Source organism: Labeo rohita, chromosome 7 (genome assembly GCF_022985175.1).
Source record: "Labeo rohita strain BAU-BD-2019 chromosome 7, IGBB_LRoh.1.0, whole genome shotgun sequence".
Lineage (NCBI taxonomy): Eukaryota > Metazoa > Chordata > Actinopteri > Cypriniformes > Cyprinidae > Labeo > Labeo rohita.
This window is the reverse complement of record NC_066875.1, coordinates 43,422,969-43,445,933: the sequence shown is the minus strand read 5'-3', so window position 1 is coordinate 43,445,933 and position 22,965 is coordinate 43,422,969. Positions and strand designations below refer to the sequence as shown.

Sequence of the window (22,965 nt, the reverse complement as noted above, 5' to 3'; positions counted from 1 at the left end):
TCAACACAATCCGAACCCATCCATTAAAAATCCGCCTTCTGCCTGCACAGTGTCACGTCTTTTCAAACGAGAACTTATTTTAGAAAGGACTGGACTGGCTGTAAGTGGAAACACTGGCACTAGCGTGCTGCACTGAGCCAGAAAACTCCAGCTGGCTAAACTCAAAGTCTCAAGCAGGTAGCGCAACACAAAAAACCATTAGATATGCTTTACGGGGCTCTCCGAGGAAAGCTGCTTTATACTATGGGCCTGTCTGTCAGGCGCTTCGGCTGGCCAGGGAGATGCCCGAAGGGAACATGTGCATTATCTATTAGTTTAAGCCCCGTGTCTGTAGGGGAAAGCCCTCCATCTGTGGCTAACCTCAGCAGGCAGAGGCCTGGATGGTATCCACCCTCTTTCTGGCACGAGAGATGACTTACTGGAGAGAAACAGCACGCTAAGAGCGGCACTGGGGCCGGTGGCATTTTATTTTGTAAGACGAGGCCTTTACCTTGCAGACAGCATGACTGGGAAGGTTTCACATCCTTTGACACATTCTAAATATGAAACGTCAGTCAGTGTAGAAGACTTTTTTTTCTACCATAATGGATAGAAATAGGACCCTTTTTTCAGTAAGGCCATTTTCTGTGTCTGCCTAAGAATGGAAACTGATGAAATCATTGGGAACTGTATATACTGTACAGACATGCAGTCAAAAGTGCAAATATTACATACATTTTTTTTAATACTGCTAGTCGAAAGTTTTTTAATGTTTTTTAAAGAAGTCTCTTCTGCTCACCAAGCCTACCTTTATTTAATCCGAAGTACAGCAAAAACTGTAAAATTACAAATAATAATAATATTAATTACAGTAATTGTTTTCTATTTGAATATACTTTAAAACGTAATTTATTCCTGTGACCAAAGCTAAATTTTCAACATCATTACTGTCAGGGTCACATGATCCTTCAGAAATCATTCCATTATGCTGATTTGCTGTTCAAGAAACATTTTTAATATGATTACTATCAATATATGTAAAACAGTTGAGTTTAAAAAACAACTTTTTTTCAGGATTCGTTGATGAATAGATCCAAAGATCAGAATTTATCTGAAGCTTTTGTAACATTATACACTATACCATTCAAAAACATGTAAGTCAGTAAGAAAGACTTTATAGAAATTAATACTTAGCAAGGATGCTTTAAATTGATCCAAATTATGTTACAGAAGATTTATATTTAAGATAAATGCTGTTCTTCTGAACTTTCGATTCATTAAAGAAACCTGAAAAATCTACCCAGCTGTTTTCAATGTAATAATAATAATATTAGAATGATTTCTGAAGGATCATGTGACACTGAAGACTGGAGTAATGATGCTAAAAATTCAGCTTTAAAACCAAGAGAATAAACAACATTTTAAGACATATTCAAATAAAAAACAGTTATTTTAAATAGTAAAAAAGTATTTTAAACTTTTACTGTTTTTGCTGTACTTTGAATCAATAAATGCACGCTTGGTGAGCAGAAGAGACTTCTTTACAAAACATTACAAATCTTTCTGATCAAAAACTTTTGACTGGTAGTTGGCAACTGAAAAACAGCTGACATAAATAGCAATATAAATATTAGTTAAAATATTAGTTTTTATTGTCAACTAACTAAAATAATTATATTTAAGTTGAATTATTTTAAAGAAAATCACAAAAATAATATAAATTTAAACAATATAAAAATAATACAAAAAACACAAAAATTAATTATTTAAAAATTAATTACAAATTAATTTAAAATTACATTTAAAAAATGCATTAAAAAAAACAAAATTCCAAAACAAACTAAAATGAAAATTAAACTGAAAACATAATAAATAATACAATTATTTTACAATAAAAATAAAATTAAAAATATTAATGAATATTATAATAGTGTATAAACCAAACCAAAATTACAAAAAATAGCTTAACCCTTAAAATACATAATGCCTCACAAAGTGGTTTAATTGAGCAAATAGACTGTAATTATTACTTTAGAAATTAAAAAAACAAAAAAAAACAAAAACAAAAAAATTTTTAATTGAATTTTACAATTCATGTCTGTTACAAAAACATGATAGAAATGTTAAAAACAGTATTAAAAAGCTGATAACACATTCACCGTCATAAAAACTTTACTGGTAACAAAAACAAACTGCAATAACCAGAAAAACTGAAACTACACTAACATGTTCATGTTTCCAAAAGTAAGTAAAATGGCTATGAATTAATTTTTGCTTTTGATGCAACCCAACTGCAATGCAACAGCGTAAAACATTTTTAAATGCTCCAATATCTTTTGCATTATCTTTAGCAGCCCTATAAGGAAAGAATGAAAAAAAAAAACTCTAAAACCAAACTAATGCTAACAACAGTAAAAACTGTTGAAATCCATTCCAAACTGATAAATTGGAAATTGAAAAATACTAGTTCACACATTATATGTATATATGCTGCAGCAAAAGTAAAAGCAGTATGGTAAAATGCTATTGCAGACACATCCAAAGAGTATTTTTTGCACACACACACCTATCAGCAGTGATATACAACAGCAGTGCATTTGTACGAGCTCATATGAGCAGAAATGCTTGGAAGTCTGTCATAACAACAGGAAGCAGCGTGTGTTTGCGTGGTTGCCGTGCCACCGCCACATTCCTGTATTAAATCACCATAATAAAAGCCATCCTTGACATGCATGCCAACACGTCACAAACATAACAACTGGCCTGGAAACAGACATCAGCGCTGGGCTGACGCGAGCTAAGGTTTCCATAACAGGCCCCAAAACAGTTCGATGGCACACAGTGTCTGGGTTAATGGCTCCCAGGGCAGGCGTTCAAAAGAAAACAGTCAGGCAGAGCTTTATAATGCCTATAAACTTCGGGTTTACCTGGACTTTCCTGTTACAGAGGGTTTACCAAGACGGCCTGGCCTAAATTCCCCTTAAGCTGAGAGGCTGATCTGAAAGTCTTAACTGATCGTACCGAGAGGAAATAGTTCAACAGCAGAGACCCAAAGAACCACCGCTAACACAGCGCCTGTCACTGAAGGTTATATTATATGTGTGAATTCTGAACATTATCGACAGGTCTTGTGCTCCCACATTTAATACCACTTTCAACTATTCAACTCAAAACAGACAGTTCTGGTCCTGGATTCTGATTGGTCAGTAAAAGCTAAAAGCAAAAATATTGCTTAATATAAAACATATTAAATCAGTTATTGCTGGGGTCAGTAAGATGTTTACCAAGGCTGCATTTATTTAATCCAAAATACAGTAAAAACTGTAATATTGTGTTATATTATTACAATTTAAAATAACATTTTTTTTATTTAAATATAATTTCAAATGTAATTTGAATGTAAGACGAATGTTACAATTACTAATATTATCTGTGTTGAAAACAGTTGTCCAGTTGTCAATTTTTTATGGATAAAAAAATAAGAAGCATGAAAGCAAAATTTAAAAACAATGAAAGCAGTTTTCAGAATAGCAAAAAAAAAATGGTCACGGACTGAAAAATAATAAGTTTAAATCAAATATTTAATATATATATTTTTTTAAAAAGCATGAGTCACATTTAAAATATTGAACAAAACTGAAATATTAAATATGAATTATCTGACTTGCACACAAAATCATGTTTTCTTATAAATATATTATATTTCTCTGTTTTTTATGCTCTTATTTTCTGCACATATTTTTATTTTTTGTATGCTTATGCTGTTTTTCACATTGCTCGTTTCCACGTTCTGCGCTTGCTTTTCTGAACGACTTCCATGAAACTCTAACGTTTTTTGCGTTATTAAATTTTTGATTTATGCTTACTATTTTTTATTGACCATTGTTTTCTATTCTGAAAACTTTCATTTTTACATTTTTACAATACATTTTTTTATATTTTTACTTGCGTTTTAAAATTTTGATTTCACACTTGTTATTTTTTTATCCGTGACTGTAATACTTTTGGTGGAAAATTCACCCCATAACTGTGATGCATTTTTGTGATGCAAGTTCAAAAGAACAGAATTTATCTGAAATCAAATCTTTTTAAACATTATAAATGCTTTTACTGTCCCGTTTGCTCAATGTAATGTATCTTCGCTGAATAATCCTTTAAAAAAACATACTGACCCAAAACCTTTAAACGATAGTGTATAAAAAATGTGACTCTGGATCACAAAACCAGTCATAAGGGTCAATTTTTCAAAATTGAGATTTACACATCATCTGAAAGCTGAATAAATAAGCTTTCCATTGATGTATGCTTTTGTTGGACAGGATACAATATCTGGTCGAGACACAACTATTTTAAAACCTGGAATCTGAGGGTGCAAACAAATCAAAATATTGAGAAAATTACCTATAGTTGTCTAAATAAAGTATCTTGTATACATTAGTAAATGTATATTACTAATCAAATATTAAGTTTTGACATATTTACAGTAGGAATTTTACAAAATATCTTCATGGAACATGATCTTTACTTAATTTCCTAATGATTTTTGCCATAAAAGAAAAATCAATCATTTTGACCCATACAATGTATTTTTGGCTATTGCTACAGATATACCCCTGCGACTTAAGACTGGTTTTGTGGTCCAGGGTCACAAATGTGTTTTATATAGGTACATAACAGACTTTCATAAATTGCATTTATTCCAACCTGGCCAATTAAAGAAAGTTAAATTAAAATCTAATTTTAAATTTGGATTCTACAAATTGAAAAATTCATTTTTCTGAACTTGACAATCAAGGTTATATCATATCAAATGTTACTCATAGCACAAAACACAATCAAAAATGAAATAGAGCACTGATGTAATTTCTCACATTTCTTTCAAATGTTTTTCTACTCCAGAAATACACAGACAGACAGACAGTATTCATGATTGACTTGTGTCATGCATCCTATCAAACGAATCGCTGACTTATTCAGTCGTACGCCCAGTTCATTTTTCTGAAAATTCATGCAACACTAAAGACAAATCTAAAGATCTGTTCCAAAACCTAGTGAGCTGCCTACCTAGACAGCATGTTAAGGCATCATATCTGCACTTTCAATATACTGACTGTTCCCAAGCATAATTATAGGAATAATTAGTAGGAAACATAATTCTATATCATAATAAAAGTAATTAAATTCATGCCTTTCATTTAACACTAAAAAAATCTGATAAAGAAATGTTAAATCTAATTAACAACACATTATTTTACCTAAAACATGCTGTATTATACATCCCCAATGATAGGCAGCAAGGCAGCACACTAGGTTTTACCACAGAGTCTATTATATAGTATTAAATTCAAGAAGCTAATGAACCATGATCACTTCTCAGAGCAGCAGTTTTACGATGTGCAATTAAATCACCACAAAAGGAAGTAGCAAGTATGACTAGGGTTTAATTAATAAAAATCATTTCAACTGAGCGGACACAATTAAGATGAGTATTGCGCATGTCTGACCTGGTCATCGTAGCGATAGGTGAGATACTGCTCTCCTGTTGTGTCTTCCAGAAAGCTTCCTTGTGGAGAAAGTGCAAATTCAGGGAGGAAGTAAGCACTCTGCATCTGGCTCGCTACTCCCTGTAAAACAAGACCACAACAAACACATTAAAAACTTATACAAGCGCTGTGGACATCATTTGAGGGTCTGCACGTAAACTTTTCAAGGCAGTATAATGTATACAAAAGATATTATCAACAGTTATCAGTGTTGAACTACTGCACATAATAATCAAGCTGATATCATAGGCAGAGGATGAACCAACAATAGATAGATAGATAGATAGATAGATAGATAGATAGATAGATAGATAGATAGATAGATAGATAGATAGATGATAGAACGATAGAAAGAACGATAGATAGATAAATAGATAGAATGACAGAATGATAAAGAGATGATAGATAGATAGATAGATAGAATGACAGAATGATAGAATGATAGATAGACAGATAGACAGACAGATAGATAGATAGAACGATAGAACGATATAGATAGATAGAATGACAGAATGTTAAAGAGATGATAGAGATGACAGAATGATCAACGATCGAACGATAGATAGATAGATAGATAGATAGATAGATAGATAGATAGATAGATAGATAGAATAGATGATAGAATGATAGATAGAACGATAGATAGACAGAATGACAGAATGATAAATAGATGATAAAACGATAGAATGATAGAATGATAGAATGATAGATAGATAGACAGATAGATAGATAAATAGATGATAGAACAATAGATAGAACGATAGATAGACAGACAGATAGATAGATAGAACGATAGAACGGTATAGATAGATAGATAGATAGATAGATAGATAGATAGAATGACAGAATGTGATGACAGAGATGACAGAATGATCGAACGATCGAACGATAGATAGATAGATAGATAGATAAATAGATGACAGAATGATAGATAGAACGATAGATAGAATGACAGAATGCTAAATAGATGATAGAACGATAGAACGATAGATAGATAGATAGATAGATAGATAGATAAATAGATAGATGATAGAACGATATAGATAGATAGATAGATAGACAGATAGAATGACAGAATGTTAAAGAGATGATAGAGATGACAGAATGATCGAACGATCGAATGATCGATAGATAGATAGATAGAAAAATAGATGATAGAATGATAGATAGAACGATAGATAGATAGAATGACAGAATGATAAATAGATGATAGAACGATAGAATGATAGAATGATAGAACGATAGATAGATAGACAGATAGATAGATAAATAGATGATAGAACAATAGATAGAACGATAGATAGACAGACAGATAGATAGACAGAACGATAGAACGGTATAGATAGATAGATAGATAGATAGATAGATAGATAGATAGATAGATAGATAGATAGATAGATAGAATGACAGAATGTTAAAGAGATGATAGAGATGACAGAATGATCGAACGATCGAACGATAGATAGATAGATAGATAGATAGATAGATAGATAAATAGATGACAGAATGATAGATAGAACGATAGATAGAATGACAGAATGCTAAATAGATGATAGAACGATAGAACGATAGATAGATAGATAGATAGATAGATAGATAGATAAATAGATAGATGATAGAACGATATAGATAGATAGATAGATAGACAGATAGAATGACAGAATGTTAAAGAGATGATAGAGATGACAGAATGATCGAACGATCGAATGATCGATAGATAGATAGATAGAAAAATAGATGATAGAATGATAGATAGTACGATAGATAGATAGAATGACAGAATGATAAATAGAACGATAGAACGATAGATAGATAGATAAATAGAAGATAGACAGATAGACAGATAGATAGACAGATAGACAGAACGATAGAATGATAGATAGATAGATAGACAGATAGACAGATAGACAGATAGACAAATAGATGATAGAACGAATGATAGAACATGACAGAACGTTAAAGAGATGATAGAGATGACAGAATGATCGAACGATCGACTGATAGATAGATAGATAGATAGATAGATAGATAGATAGATAAATAGAATGACAGAACGATAAAGAGATGATCATTGGCAGAGTATGAATCAACAATAGATAGATGGGCAGATAGATAGAACGATAGATAGATAGATAGATAGATAGATAGATAGATAGATAGATAGATAGATAGATAGATAGATAGATAGATAGATAGATAAATAGATAGACAGATAGATAGACAGATAGATAAATAGAAAGAGAGATAGATAAAGAGATAGATAGATAGATAGATAGATAGATAGATAGATAGATAGATAGATAGATAGATAGATAGATAGATAGATAGATAGATAGATATTGGAAAACTCATATAGCCCGGCATAAAATAATCATCCTGACTCATGAAATGAACCTCAAAAGCTGCTAGCTGCTATCCATCTCTGACATCCCCCAAACTAATGGAAGATTAAGACTACAGCATGGACAAATTAAGAGTACATTTAACTGTTAGTGAGTCAAAACTTCAGCTGCAAGACAGTGAAAGAACATACGAGAAAGCAGCTCCAGTCTGTTAGAGCTGAAATTCCCTTTGCCTTTAGAGGTTTATTGAGGAAGATTAGCTGCAGCACATGAACCAAATCCTGAATGGTTCAGACCAATTTAAAGTAGGCTACCATGTGTTTACCGTGCTAATGCCAGGCTGACGGCTTTCTCAGAACAGCCTGGTGACACACTTATAAACAATTTATGGAAGTTAAGGAGGTTATAAAATCACAGCGAGCTCCCGAAAAGCTTTTTTCCCCTCCCTGCACATTAAATGGGGAACTATTTACAAGTTCTTAAAGCTTCAAAATAAAATGCACCAGGTATCAAAAGTGAATCTAATTTTGTACCTGAGCACTGGGAGTGTCTGCTAGGGTCAGTGTGTGAGGCTGACTACTTCTCCAAGCACTTACACCCTAAAGAGCAGCAGAGTTTGGCACACAGTCAGAGGAGCCGCCCGGCATGCTTTCATCAGCGACACAGACTTTCACTGACAAGCCTGAATTAACAGCCCTGCTATCCATGTGCGTGTGTGTGTGAGGGCTGGACAAAATTCAGAAGAATTTTAAGAACTGGCTCCAAATTTCCACTCACAATGCAGAGGAAGTTCATTAGTTCAACATAAGTGTTGCAACCAAACATAAATAATTGCATCATTAATTTGGAATATTTATGATTATTCTTTCCTACTACATAGAATACAGTAATTGAAAACATAAAATTCCGAACTGAATTTAACACTGTTAAAATAACAGCCATCAACTACAGCACCACTAATTTATATATATATATAATACACACACACACACATACATACACACATATATAAAATAAAAATGGTGTTTTACTAAAATTGAATTTCATATATCATATATATATGAAGCTTTATCTATTTCATATAATTAATAATAATTTCATATATTAATAATACAAATGTTTAATAAAACAAAATATTTTATTTATCATTTTCTAGACTGCTCTAACTTAATACAATTTAGTGTGTCTGATATTCCAGTCCAATATTCCATGTTCTACAATAACAAAGGTAATTCATACTTTAAAATTAAAATTTAAAATAGAATAATTAATTAAATTAAAAAAACTTTATACTAGTCCAAATTGTAATTTTCCTTATATTTCAGAATGTTTATCTTCCTATATAAAACAGTAAATTTTAGAAATATTTTTAAAATAACTGTTTTCTATTTTAATATATTTTAAAATGTAATTTATTCCTGTGATTTCAAAGCTGAATTTTTTAGCAAAATTACACCAGTCACATGATCCTTCAGACATCATTCTAATATTCTGATTTACTGCTCAAAAAACATTTTATTATTATTATTATTAAGTTAAAAACAGCTGAGTATGATTTTTTTAGTTTTCTTTGATGAAAAGAGAGTTCAGAAGAATAGCATTTACCTGAAATAGAAATCTTTTGTAACATTATAAATATCTTTATCATCAATTTAAAACTTCCTAGCAAAAAAAATGTATTAATTCCTATAATTTCTGTTTTATTGATTATAATAATAATAGTAAAATAATAATAATTACTATTATTAATAGTAAATTTCATTATTACTAATAATAATAGAATTATTTCTGAAGGATCGTGTGACACTAAAGACTGGAGTAATCATACAGAAAATTTTGCTATGATCACAGGAAAAAAATAAATTTTAAAATATATTCAAATAGAAAGCAGTTATTTTAAATAGTAAAAATTTTTCACAATATTACTGTTTTTGCTCTATTTTGGATCAAATAAATGCAGGCTTGGTAAGCAGAAGAGAATACTTTAAAAAAACATTCAAGATTTTACTGTTCAAAAACATTTGACTGGTAGTAATATATAAACCAAATTTTATAAATACAAATATTTAATAAATCAATTTATTTTATTAACATTTTCAGTCCCCAGACATCTTATTGATATAATTTGATGTGTCCATTAAAAACCTTTATAAAACCAAAATAAAGATGGTACCCTCTGTTATTGTTGATTACCAAGTATATGTGTGTGCATAAAATGTGTTTATGTTTATGTTTGTCACGTACGTTTCTGCAGTCTGTTTCCAAACACACAGTTCAATCCAGACTGCTTACAGCCTAAACAAATCTCGTGTGTCACCTCTCCTATCCCTCAGCTCCCCTGTAAACACCCCACCATCTGTGTTGCCCAAACACACACACAGAAATCCTTCAGGTGCTGACTGTGTTAGCAGGGGACATCTTCTCCAATAAATTCCCTATGAGGCCCCAAGGTACCTCACGGGGGCCCACACAGACTTACGACAACAAACTCCCTCCTGTACGTGCGTGCGAAGGAAAGTGTGGAGCAGCTCAGCCATCTCTCATCATCTCTTACAGGAAACAGCCCTGACAGAGCAAAAATAATATGGCTAACAGGAATGACTTTCATTTCATAACCAAGAATAGAAAGCGAAGGGAGCTGCACAAAAGGCCTGTGAGGATGTTCACAGTCCGACACATGATCCTTTAAGTGCCCTCAACAAAAAAAGTCCATTTGGTGGATGAGGGCTTCAAACTCCCCTTCATAAGAACCTCCTCTGTTTCTATACACACATCAGATCTTAATAGACTTAATGCTGGGTTTTTCTTATTTTATGAGAAAGTACTTGGACAACTGCCTCTAAATCAGTTTAAAGGCCTATTCACACGAAGAACAATAACAATAAAGATAATGATAACTATATTAGCGTCCGCACCAAGAAACAATAAAGTTTTGTTATGTCATCTGCCTCTTTAAATGCTCAAACTCTTTAACTCTTTCCTTGGCATCGATGGAATTTTTCCTCATTTGTGAAAAAAAGCTTACTTAAACGAAGGGTCTATGGGTTTGTAACGACATGAGGGTGAGAAATAAATGACAGAATTTTCATTTTTGGGTGAACTATCCCTTTAAAGGGGTCATCGGATGCCCATTTTCCACAAGTTGATATGATTCTTTCGGGTGTTGATGAAAAGTCTATAATATACTTTGGTTAAAAATTCTCAATGGTTGTGTAAAACAACATCCTTTTTACCTTATCAAAATCAGCTCTGCAAAAATCATCCCATTCTGGTCGAGGCTGCTTTGAATGCAAATGAGCTCTGCTCACCCCGCCCCTCTCTTCTCTCTGTGGAGTGACGAGCCTGTTTACTTTAGCTGCATTTAGCCGCTAAACTTGCTAACCAGCACATTATTAGGAAAGGTGATCGCAAAGCTTCATAAAAAAAACCCTTATACTCACTTCTGCTGTAAGTGAAGCTGGATCACGAATGATTTGCACAGACATAGACGAATATATGTAGATCGTGAGGCGCATTCTCTTCACAAACAAACGGAATCCACTGCATCTTCAGCGGCTCAGATGTCAGGAGTAAATGGCGACCACTATGTTCATTATTACATCCAACAACACAACACCTCAATCGCTCAATTCTTGTCTAACTTACATCCCTGCTGCAGCGTCAAAAAATGGAGGTTGGACTGTCACAACTGATCTCAGGTAAGAGCTCATGTCAATCAACTATTGTGGGAGTGGCCTCTGTGGGTGTGACGCAACAATGACAGTCATCTGAGAATGGCTTGATTTGAAAAAGGGGATATTATTTTACAGATTAATTAAAAATCACTGCATGGATTTTTGTCATTATAATGTAGATTTGTACATACACTGTCAACACACATTAATGTTCAAACAACATGTAAAAGTGAACTTAGCATCCGATGACCCCTTTAAGGCCCATTTACACTAAAAATGATAACTATAACTACTGTATAAGTGACCCTGGATCACAAAACCAGTCGTAAGGGTCATTTTTTCAAAATTGAGATTTATACATCATATGAAAGCTGAATAAATAAGATTTTCATTGATGTATGGTTTGTTAGGATAGGACAATATTTGGTCGAGTTACAACTATTTAAAAATCAGAAATCTGAGGGTGCAAAAAAATCAAAATATTGAGAAAATCACCTTTAAAGTTCTTCAAATAATGTTCTTAACAATGTATATTGCTAATCAAAAATTAAGTTTTCATACATTTACAGTAGGAATTTTACAAAATATCTTAATGGAACATGATCTTTACTTAATTTCCTAATGATTTTTGCCATAAAAGAAAAATCAGTAATTTTGACCCATACAATGTATTTTTGCCTATTGCTGCAAATAAACCCCAGCGACTTAAGACTGGTTTTGTGGTCCAGGGTCACATATTAGTTTCCACACCAGGAGATGACAGCGTTCTGTTCATTATAAGTTACATTTTATTGCATCTGCCTCTTTAAATGCTTGATTTCTATATAAGCATTCTATTCTAAATAAGGTTCACTTTAATTGCCATTTTTTTAATAAAAAGGCCACTTTTTGGATTTAAGTAAGCAACTGCTGAAGATTCTATGGTTGGATCATTAAAATGTTTAGTAACAATCCTTTTAACCCTAACTGGTGAAGGCGTAGCTTTGCATTGCAACCATGTCAGATAACGTACCCAAAAGTCCATATTCCAGATGGCAATGCCAAGATTCACTGAGCTAAAATTGTGAAAAGAGTGATTCAGAGAGCATGAGAAATCATTTTCACACATGAATTGGTCAAAATAGACTCCTGACAATAAACCCTATCGAAAATCTCTGGGATGTGATGAAGTCGACTTTGAAGAAGGGTTTGACTCTATTGATTCAGCCATTATAAATACAAGAATGAATTGATGGAATTGAACTCTTAATGGTAATGAATACACACTGTAATTAAAGCTAAAGGCAGTCTAGTGAAATATTAGAGTGTGCAATTTTTCTTTTTGGCCACAAAGTGTAGTTATGGTGAGTACTGACCTATTCTCATATACTTTTAAATTTAAAGAACAGAATTTGCTTTACCTTAATTGTTAAAGTTAAGGTCTGGGGGGGTTCCATATACACCAAGGACTATAACTACAGTTGAGGTCAAAGTTTACATACACCTCGCAGAATCTGCAAAATGTTAATTATTTTACCGAAATAAGAAGGATCATACTAAATGCATGTTATTTTTTTATTTAGTACTGACCTGAAGATATTTCTTATAAAAGTTGTAGTCCACAAGAGAAAATAACAGTTGAATTTATAAAAAATACCCTGTTTAAAAGTTTACATACACTTGATTCTTAATACTGTGTTGTTACCTGAATGATCCACAGCTGTGTTTTTGTTTAGTGATAGTTGTTCATGAGTTCCTTGTTTGTCCTGAACAGTTAAACTGCCCACTATCCTTTAGAAAAGTCCATCAGGTCCCACAAATTTTTATGTATTTGAACCCTTTCCAACAATGTATGATTTTGAGATCCATCTTTTCACACTGGGACTCAACTGAGGGACTCATATGCAACTATTACAGAAGGTTCAAACGCTCACTGGTGCTTCAGAAGGAAAAACAATGCAAGAGCTGGGGGGTGAAAACTTTTGTATTTGAAGATCAGGGTAAATTTACCTTCCTTTGTCTTTCTGTAGATTCTGAAGGGCAATACTAAATAAAAAAAAAAAAAACATGATATTTAGGCAAAATAAAAACACATCTTCATTCTGTTCAAAAGTTTTCACACCCCGGCTGTTAATGCACAGTTTTTCCTTCTGGAGCATCAGTGAGGATTTGAACCTTCTGTAATAGTTGCATATGAGTCCCTCAGTTGTCCTTTGTGTGAAAAGATGGATCTCAAAATCATAGTCATTGTTTGAAAGGGTTCAAATACACTAAAATGTTGAAAAACCAAAGAATTTATGGGGCCTGAAGGATTTTTCTGAAGAATAGCAGACAGTTTAACTGTTCAGGATGAACAAGGGACTCATGAACAACTATCACTAAACAAAAAAAAACCACACAGCTGTGGATCATTCAGGTAACAACACAGTATTAAGAATCAATCATATGTAGATCATTTTTATAAATTCAACTATTATTTACTCTTGTGTACTATAAGTAAAAGTTTTTTTTTTTAAGTGAAATCTTTTTCAGGTCAGTACTAAATAAAAATAACATGCATTTTGTATGATCCCTCTCATTTTGGTCAAATAATAAATATTTTGCAGATTCTGCAAGGTGTATGCAAACTTTTGACCTCAACTGCATACTAGAATCCAAGTGAGCACTTTAAAGTTGAGTGGATTCTGAGTGACTGTTTTTATCATTCATCAGCTGGAAAAAAAATCACTCTGAGAGTGATTCCAGCATAGTTAGAATGAGTAATTAAACTTTACGGTTATCATTATCTTTCTTGCTGTGAACGGCCCTTAACTTTTTCCATAAATTACCCTGATTTTGATTCGACTTGAACATCAGGAGGCGTGTGAGTAACCGTACTGGGTTTCCTTCAGCTTAGCGCCACATACAAGCTCATTACTAAAGGCTCCGCTCACTTCCATTGGCATTTACAAGAGCCGGCACAGGTGTGCGTGTTTTTATGTGCCAGAAGATGTTTCATCAGGCACTCTATTAGGGAACTGTAGATACATTGTCTCAGCAGGGCATAAGTGCCAAATAAGTAAAGCACTAAGTCGACGGCCGCGCCGTGAGTTCTAACTTCAAAGATTGAAAGCGAAAGGCTAGGCTTTGAGCGAAGGAATGTCACGGCGCTGTCAAAGCGAGTCTACTCAGCAACATGGAGAAAACTCTGGCTGGTCTCTGGGTTTATGGCAGCAGGCCAGTGCCTTTTCTCAGCCCGAACTAACCCTAGATAAGCTTTTGACTTTTAGCGCTCGGTGCCAAGGATCAGTACAGTCAGAGAAAGACCTAATCCTGGATCATAACTTCCAGAAAGGGCGCTTCGTTAAAACAGGGCCAGGTTAACATCTGGTCACTCGAACATTCCTCAGCTCTGAAGTCAGTGGGACAATGAAGATTCATCATTTACCCCGAGCAGCGTCTACGGGGTGGTAAAAGCATCCTGACTCGAAAACCTTTGGAAAAAGCGTCAACAACAATTTGGGTCACATGCTCCTTGTAAGACAATCATATAATGTCCCTGACGTCACGTAAAAGCTTTCAGAGTATTTTTTTACGACAGTCAGTTACCATTGGCAGAAACTATAGAAATGTAGTCGCACAGTGAGTCGTAAAAGAACCCTACCAACTTTTTCTCATAGCACACTTCAAATTTAGATCTCTCCAAACTAAATATGTCATGGCTTCAACATGTTGAAGATTACTGACCCGGTCAGCGTTTTTTACAGAATTATGATTTTCCAGCAGTGTAGTGGGGGATAAATATTTTTAAACATAAGTATGAATGTATAAATGCATTACATATATAGAGAGAGTTTGTTTTTAAAGCAAAATTAATATTTTTATTCAGCAAGGATGCATTAAATTCTTCAAAAGTGACTTTATTATGTTACATTTTTTTTATTATGTTCTTTTGAACTTTCTATTTACCAAAGAATACTACAAAGAAGTATCACAATTTACAAAAAAAAAAAAAATCAGCCAATCAGCATATTAGAATGATTTCTGAAGGATCATGTGACATTAAAAAGACTGGAGTAATGATGCTGAAAATTCAGCTTTGCATCACAGAAATAAATTATATTTTACAATATATTCAAATAGAAAACTGTTATTTTAAACTGTAATAATATTTCACAATATTACTGTACTTTTGCTCAAATAAATGCAGCCTTGGTGAGCACAAGAGACTTTAAAAACCTTACCGACCCTAATCTTTAGAACATTATTGTACATACATAAGAGAGAATATATCAACTATACTTAAAACTTGCTCTTTGGAATTTAGAAAGTCAATTTTTGAGTGATTCATCAAAAGCATATGAATCATTTACTCGTGATTCAGCTCTGGGACATTTGATTCAGTCTCGAAACTCACAGTCACAATTGTTTTTTTCTTTTGCCTGATATTGAATCTCCAGCAAGACAGCAACTACGCTCCACCCTTGAAAACTAATGCCATAAACATTGGACCAGGACATTCTGTATACAGCCAGAGCTTTTAGTAGGGATGTTCTGGTGACAACATCATCCACCCACCTGCTGATGGATAATGCATATTCATCAGTTTAATCTCAGCATGTAGCAGCCTCTTTGAACATATTCCAATCAGCAAGAGCAAAACTGCCCTGCAGGGTTGCGCTTGCTCCCTATGGCCAAACTTTGATGTTGTTGGTGTCTGTTTTTCTCATACCAGAAGCAGTTGGTATGCAGGGATTAATAGAACAGAGATGTAGCTCATTCTTGGGAACAATACACAACTACAGGCTATTGCCAACCCAAGCGCCTTGATTCTGCAACATAATGCACATCGAAATTAGTCCACAACATGCTACTCAACTGGAAAACAAATTATTGACAAAGTATAGACAACTTCAATGCTAAAACACAAGTACAAAGTAGTAAAGTTCACTGTGTGCTTTCATTAGCCATTGGCATTGGTCCGTTCTGCTAGTTCTACCCTCAGGCTGAATGTTTTAGCAAATGCAGGTGTTAGAAGATGGTGCCAGATCTTTGATCTCATTATGAAAGCAGGCCCACTAAGAGGTCAGACAGCACAAAAAGCACCTTTGTTCATGTTGTCCTCAAGTTCCTGACATGTTATCCTTAAGTTCCCACCTCCTACCTATGGATGTTGGGGATGCGGCAATAAATTGATGCAGAATCGATTTGTGAATCGATTTTCAGAATGTATCATGATTCTCTAATGAATCGACTCTAAAACTAAACAAGTCACTGTCTTAATGAGTGAGTCATTGAGTCATTCATTCAATTCAATTTGTTCAAATGTCTGATTCATTCAGGAATTAAGCAAGTGACTGTCTTTATGAGTGAGTAACTGAATCATTGATTCGTTCATTCAGGAATGAATCATCACTGGGTGTTTTTGGAGAACCACGGTTATGTCTAACTCACAACATTCTTGTTTATTGACCTGTTGTATAAAAACTACAGTAAAAACAAAATGCTGATATTTGGGGAAAACGGCTTTTGTGATATTGCTTAACAAAATCTAATACAGGGGTACTTTCGGCCCCATATATAGCTGAGGTCAAAAATTTACATACACCTTGCAGAATCTGCAAAGCCAGATAGCAGACGTACGTCTGCAAGATGTCTGTTCAAGACCGCTTGATCTGGAAAGCATCTGCTGTGTACAAACATCTGACAGATGTCTATAAGATATCAGTTTTGCATACATTGACATCTGATAGGAATTTTAACAAAATAAGACAAAATGCATGTTATTTCTTATTTAGTACTGACCTGAATAAGATATTTCATATAAAAGATGTTTATATATAGTCCACAACATAAAATAATAGTTGAATTTATAAAAACGACCCTGTTCAAAATTTTCATACATTTGATTCTTAATACTGTGTTGTTACCTAAATGATCTACAGCTGTTTTTTTGTTTGTTTTTGTTTTGTTTTGTTTTTTTTTTGTTTAGTGATAGTTGATCTTGAGTCCCCTGTTTGTCCTGAACAGTTAAACTGCCCGCTGTTCTTCAGAAAAATCTTTCAGGTCCCACAAATTCTCTGGTTTTTCAGCATTTTTGCTTTAGAAGGAAACGCAATGCATCAAGAGTTGGGGGGTGAAAACTTTTGAACAGAATGAAAATGTGTACATTTTTCTTACTTTGCCTAAATATCATATTTTTTCATTTAGTTCTGCCCTTCAGAAGCTGCAGAAGATAATTGCATGTTTCCGAGAACACAAAAAAAGTTACATTTACCCTGATCTTCAAATTCAAAATGTTTTCACCCCCCAGCTCTTAAAGCATCGTGTTTCCTTCTGGAGCATCAGTGAGCGTTTGAACCTTCTGTAAATTTTGAACTATTATTTTCTCTTGTGGACTGTATTTAAACTTCTTTTGAAATAGTCAGTACTAAATAAAAAATAACATCCATTTCGTATGATCCCTCTTATTTTGGTAAAATAATGAACATTTTGCAGATTCTGCAAGGTGTATGTAAACTTTTGACCTCAACTGTATGTTGTTTTTGTTTCTTTTTTGCAAATTTTAAATGTCAGCTTCCACATTGTTAAAACAACAATTACGATATTATCACACACCTCTAGTACCAGCTATCCTTATTTTGACTCTGTCAGTAGTCTAACAGCAAGATTGTCCTTTTTTGGCTTGTTCCAGCTGTCTGTTGATCTCTGTTATCTTCTGAAGGCACTTTAATAAGCAAGAGCTCAAGAGGACGGAGGTACATGGCATGGTAACACTTTTATCAACCTGACACCTGTGACAAATGTGCTCCGCAACAAGCCAGCAAGTGTTTCTGGGTAACTAAGGTAAAGCTTGGCAGTTGCCAAACACTCATTCACATATCTAAACATACATAAACTTACATACTTACAAGGCAATTACGGACAACTTGCTTCCTAAAACAATTAGGAGGCACTTGATGGCATCAGCTGCTGCTTATTGAGATGTGTAAACAAGAGCAGATCACTGGAGGAGGAACTAACCTTTCTGAGCACCAATCAAATACATCCTTTCATTTCTACACTAAGTTGAACATTAGTAAGTTTCCAAAAACACACCAAAGTGAACCATCAATTATAGAAGCCTGTTTCCGCCACTGAATAAAAAAAAGGCAATTGCAACTTTTCTCACAAGAGTTTATATCTCACAATTCAGACTTTTTTCTCACAATTCAGACTTTTTTCTTCAGAATTTTGAGTTTCTATCTCACAATTCTGACCTTTTTGTCACAATTTTGAGTTTCTATCTCACAATTCTGACCTTTATCTCATAATTCAGACTTTTTTCCTCAGAATTTAGTTTATATCTCACAAGACTGACTTTTTTCCTCACAATTCTGACCTTTTCCTTACAATGAGTTTATAACTCACAATTCTGACTTTTTTCCTCACAATTCTGACCTTTTTCTCACAATTGCAGGTTTTTATCTAGCAATTCTGTCTTTTTTCTAACAATTCAGACTTTTTTCTCACAATTAAAAGTTTAAAACTCACAATTTTGACTTCTTTTCTCACAATTGCAAGTTTATATCTTGCAGTTCTGACTTTTTTCTCACAGTTTCGAGTTTATATTATGCAATTCTGAATTTTTTCTCATACTTTTAAGTTTATATCTTGCAAGTTGCAATTCTGACTTTCTTCCTCACAATTCTGACCTTCTTCTCACAAATTCAAGTTTATATCTCACAATTCTGATTTTTTTCCCCACAATTTTGACCTTTTTCTCACAATTGCAGGTTTGTCTGGCAATTCTGTCTTTTTTGTAACAATTATGTCCTTTTTTCTCATAATTTCAAGTTTATATCTCACAATTCTGACCTTTTTCTCACAATTCTGACTTTTTTCTCACAATTCTGACCTTTTTCTCAAAATTTTGAGTTTAAAACTCACAATTCTGACTTGTTTCCTCACAATTCTGACCTTTTTCTCACAATTTTGAGTTTATATCTCACAATTCTGACTTTTTTCCTCACAATTCTGACCTTTCTCTCACAATTTTGAGTTTATATCTTACAATTTTGACTTGTTTCCTTACAATTCTGACCTTTTCCTCACAATTGCAGGTTTATATCTTGCAGTTCTGACTTTCTCACAATTTCAAGTTTACATCTCGCAGTTCTGACCTTTTGTCTCGCAATTTCAAGTTTATATCTCACAATTCTGACCTTTTTCTCACAATGCAGGTTTACATCTTGCAATTCTGTCTTTTTTGTAACAATTATGACCTTTTTTTCTCATAACTTAAAGTTTATACTGCAATTCAGACTATTTTCTCACAATACTGAGTTTCTATCTCAATTGGGAGTTTACATTATGCAATTCTGATTTCTGATCTGTCACAATAACATGTTTATACAGTATATTACAATTCTGATTTCTTTTCTCAGAATTGTGAGAAATAAACTCGCAATTACAAGTTATAAAGTTGGAATTGTGTTATATAAACTCACAGTTGCAAGTTCATATCTCCCAGTTCTGACTTTTTCTTGTAATTCTGACTTTTTTTATGCAATTTACTTTATATATCGCAAATTTGACTTCTTTTCTCAGAATTGTGAGCTATAAACTTGCAATTGCAAGTTATAAAGTCCAGTTCTTTGGAAAGAAGACTGATTTTTTTTATAAGAATTGCAAGTTTATATCTCACAATTCTGACTTTAAAACTCGCAATTGCTTGTTTTAAAGTCAGAATTGTGAAATAAAAATCAGAAGTATTTTCCTTATTTCTCAAAATTGCAAGTTTATATCTCACAGTTCTGACTTTATAAACACATTTGCAACTTTTTATCACACAATTCTGACTTTATAACTCACAACCGCACGTTTATATCTCACAGTTCTATGAATAAAGTCAGAATTGCACATTTATATCATGCAATTCTCAGAAGAAAGTCAGAATTGCAAGACGTAAACGTGCAATTGGGAGGAAAAAAGTCTGAATTGTGAAATAAAAAGTCACAATTACATTTTTTATTCAGTGTCAAAATCCTTTATTGACTCCACAACCAGCCAATAATCCAGCTTGATTGATGGCTTCTGTGCACTGTTGAGCTTCTGAAAAACCAATAAAAAGAGGTTATAACACAATAACCCTAAAGTCAACAGTTCCCGCCAGCATTGATGACCACCCCGTGAGCCGTGCTCGCAGAGCTCGGGTGACATGTTTGGGGAAAATCCAGTTGAGGAATTCTGAGAGGGCTCTGGCTGACCTTGAGAATGGGAGTTGGGTAAACGTGAGGATCTGCAAACAGCTGTTCCTGATCTATTTGGGTACCTGGACATAGTACAGATTACCATAGTATAGGATATTTGTTTTGAGGTGGCATGTGCCAAAACCTACTGAGCTGCCTGAATGGGAACCTCTTTTAAAGGGATAGTTCACCCAAAAATGAAACTTCGTTCATCTTCGGAATACAAATTAAGATATTTTTGATGAAATCTGAGAGTTTCTGACCCTGCAAAGACAGCAACACAACGTTCAAGGCCCAGAAATGTAGTAAGGACATTGTTAAAATAGTCCATGTGACAACAAGGGTTCAACCTTAATATTTGCCTGTGCTGTGTTTATTCTTATTAGAGTATCATATAATTTAATTAGCAACATGTGCTAAAATTCCAACTCTGTTGAAATCACTAGTGACCTGATTCTCTCAAATGCTATCTGTATGACACAAGAGCGTTATGTTCCAAATCTTTCACTTACAATGGTAAATTTCAGATTGAACGCTAGCAAGGCAGTCCAAGTTTTTGGAAAAGAGCAATAATCTTTTCACCAAAACACAAAACATTTGCTCATATTGGCCCTTTGAAGCAAAGTCTCGACAATTGAGATATTTATGAGGGTACAAACTGTACACATTGTTGCAATATTTCACAGTTAATCACACTAAAATATTTCCATTTCTGAAATATGTCTGAGTCTGGAAGCAGCCCAAGATAATTCTGCCTTCCACTGTTATATTTACTCTAGTCCGTGACCCCACCTCGTCTGCTCTTAACCTCCTTAACAGTTAACGCTTCTTATCACCCTCCCTACAAGCACCAGCACTGCCGCGTTTGACTCCAGGCTGGCTCGCCACTGGCCAAACCTCTTCTGTTTCTAATCACACCCCTTAACGCGTCAGCTTAACGCCACTCCACCTCGCTAACTCTTAACCCTGCCTCCTCCACCTCTAATACCAACAAAAAAGTCCCCGTCCCCTCTACAAAAAAAAAAAAATCCTGTATCCACAGCGTCTGCCTGTGGGAAACGTCCAGCCTTGGCTCAGCAGGAAGCTCGGGATTTACCGCTAAGCATTTAATGGCCCTAACATCCATAACTCACACTTGTCCATACCACCCAAAATAAAGTGGGGGGTTGAGAGGGAGAAGATAAATTCCCTCTTTCAACTTCATTAAGCTCAACCTCAACATGAAATGGCATTTGCAACTTATTTTGCTTTTTATACATTAATATTTGACTTGATTTTATCGATCTGGAATTGATTGGATGTAAAAAAAAAAATGGTGTTGCATACCAGATCTGTTTTTGATTAAACACATTCAGCAGATTTATGGCATTTAACTGACAAAAGAACACAGTTTAATGCATTTGCATGACCTTTGTTGCATTATTATTAAAGGATTAGTTCAGTTCCAGAATAAAAATTTCTTGATAATTTACTCACCCCCATGTCATCCGAGATGTTCATGTCTTTCGTAAAGAAATTATGTTTTTTCATGATTTCTTTTATGGTGCCTCCAACGTTGAACTTCCAAAATGCAATTTAAATGCAGCTTCAAAAATATACAATTTATATACTTTTTAACCTCAAATGCTCGTCTTGTCTAGCTCTGTGTGAACTCTGTGTGTTCTGGTTCATGACAGTTAGGGTAGGTTGAAAAACTCCCACCTCATTTTCTCCTCCAACTTCAAAATTATCCTTCAATTGCGTTTTACCTTTTTTGTAAAGGACGTTTGATCTTTTTTGCATGTTCACTTTGTAAACACTGGGTTGGTACTTCTGCGGCAATGTAGGGGGATTTTGAAGTTGAAAATGAGATGTGAGTTTTTTGACATACTGTCATGAACCGGAATGCACAGAGTTCACGCAGAGCTAGACAAGACGAGCATTTGAGGTTAAAAAGTATATCAATTGTCTTTTTAGAAAATATTTTTTTTTTTAGAAAATAACCGATCGTTGCACTAGATAAGACCCTTCTTCCTTGGCTGGGATCATTTAGAGCCCTTTTGAAGCTGCATTTAAACTACATTTTGGAAGTTTAAACTCGGGACACCATATCAGTCCACTATATGGAGAGAAATCCAGAAATGTTTTCCTCATAAAACAAATTCTTTAGGACTGAAGAAAGAAATACATGAACATCTTGGATGACAAGTGGGTGAGTAAATTATCTGTAAATGTTTGTTCTGGAAGTGAACTTCTCTTT

The 22,965-nt window shown here is 33.9% G+C and overlaps 1 protein-coding gene across 1 annotated transcript in view; it reads right to left on the bottom strand.

The window, feature by feature from the left end:
• The window catches only part of adamtsl3 (ADAMTS-like 3), a 239,481-nt gene that overhangs the window by 198,548 nt on the left and 17,968 nt on the right, over positions 1-22,965 (bottom strand). The window contains exon 3 of the mRNA XM_051115284.1: positions 5,484-5,603. Within this exon, the coding sequence (XP_050971241.1) occupies positions 5,484-5,603 (120 nt within the window). The remainder of the gene's footprint in view (positions 1-5,483; positions 5,604-22,965) is intronic.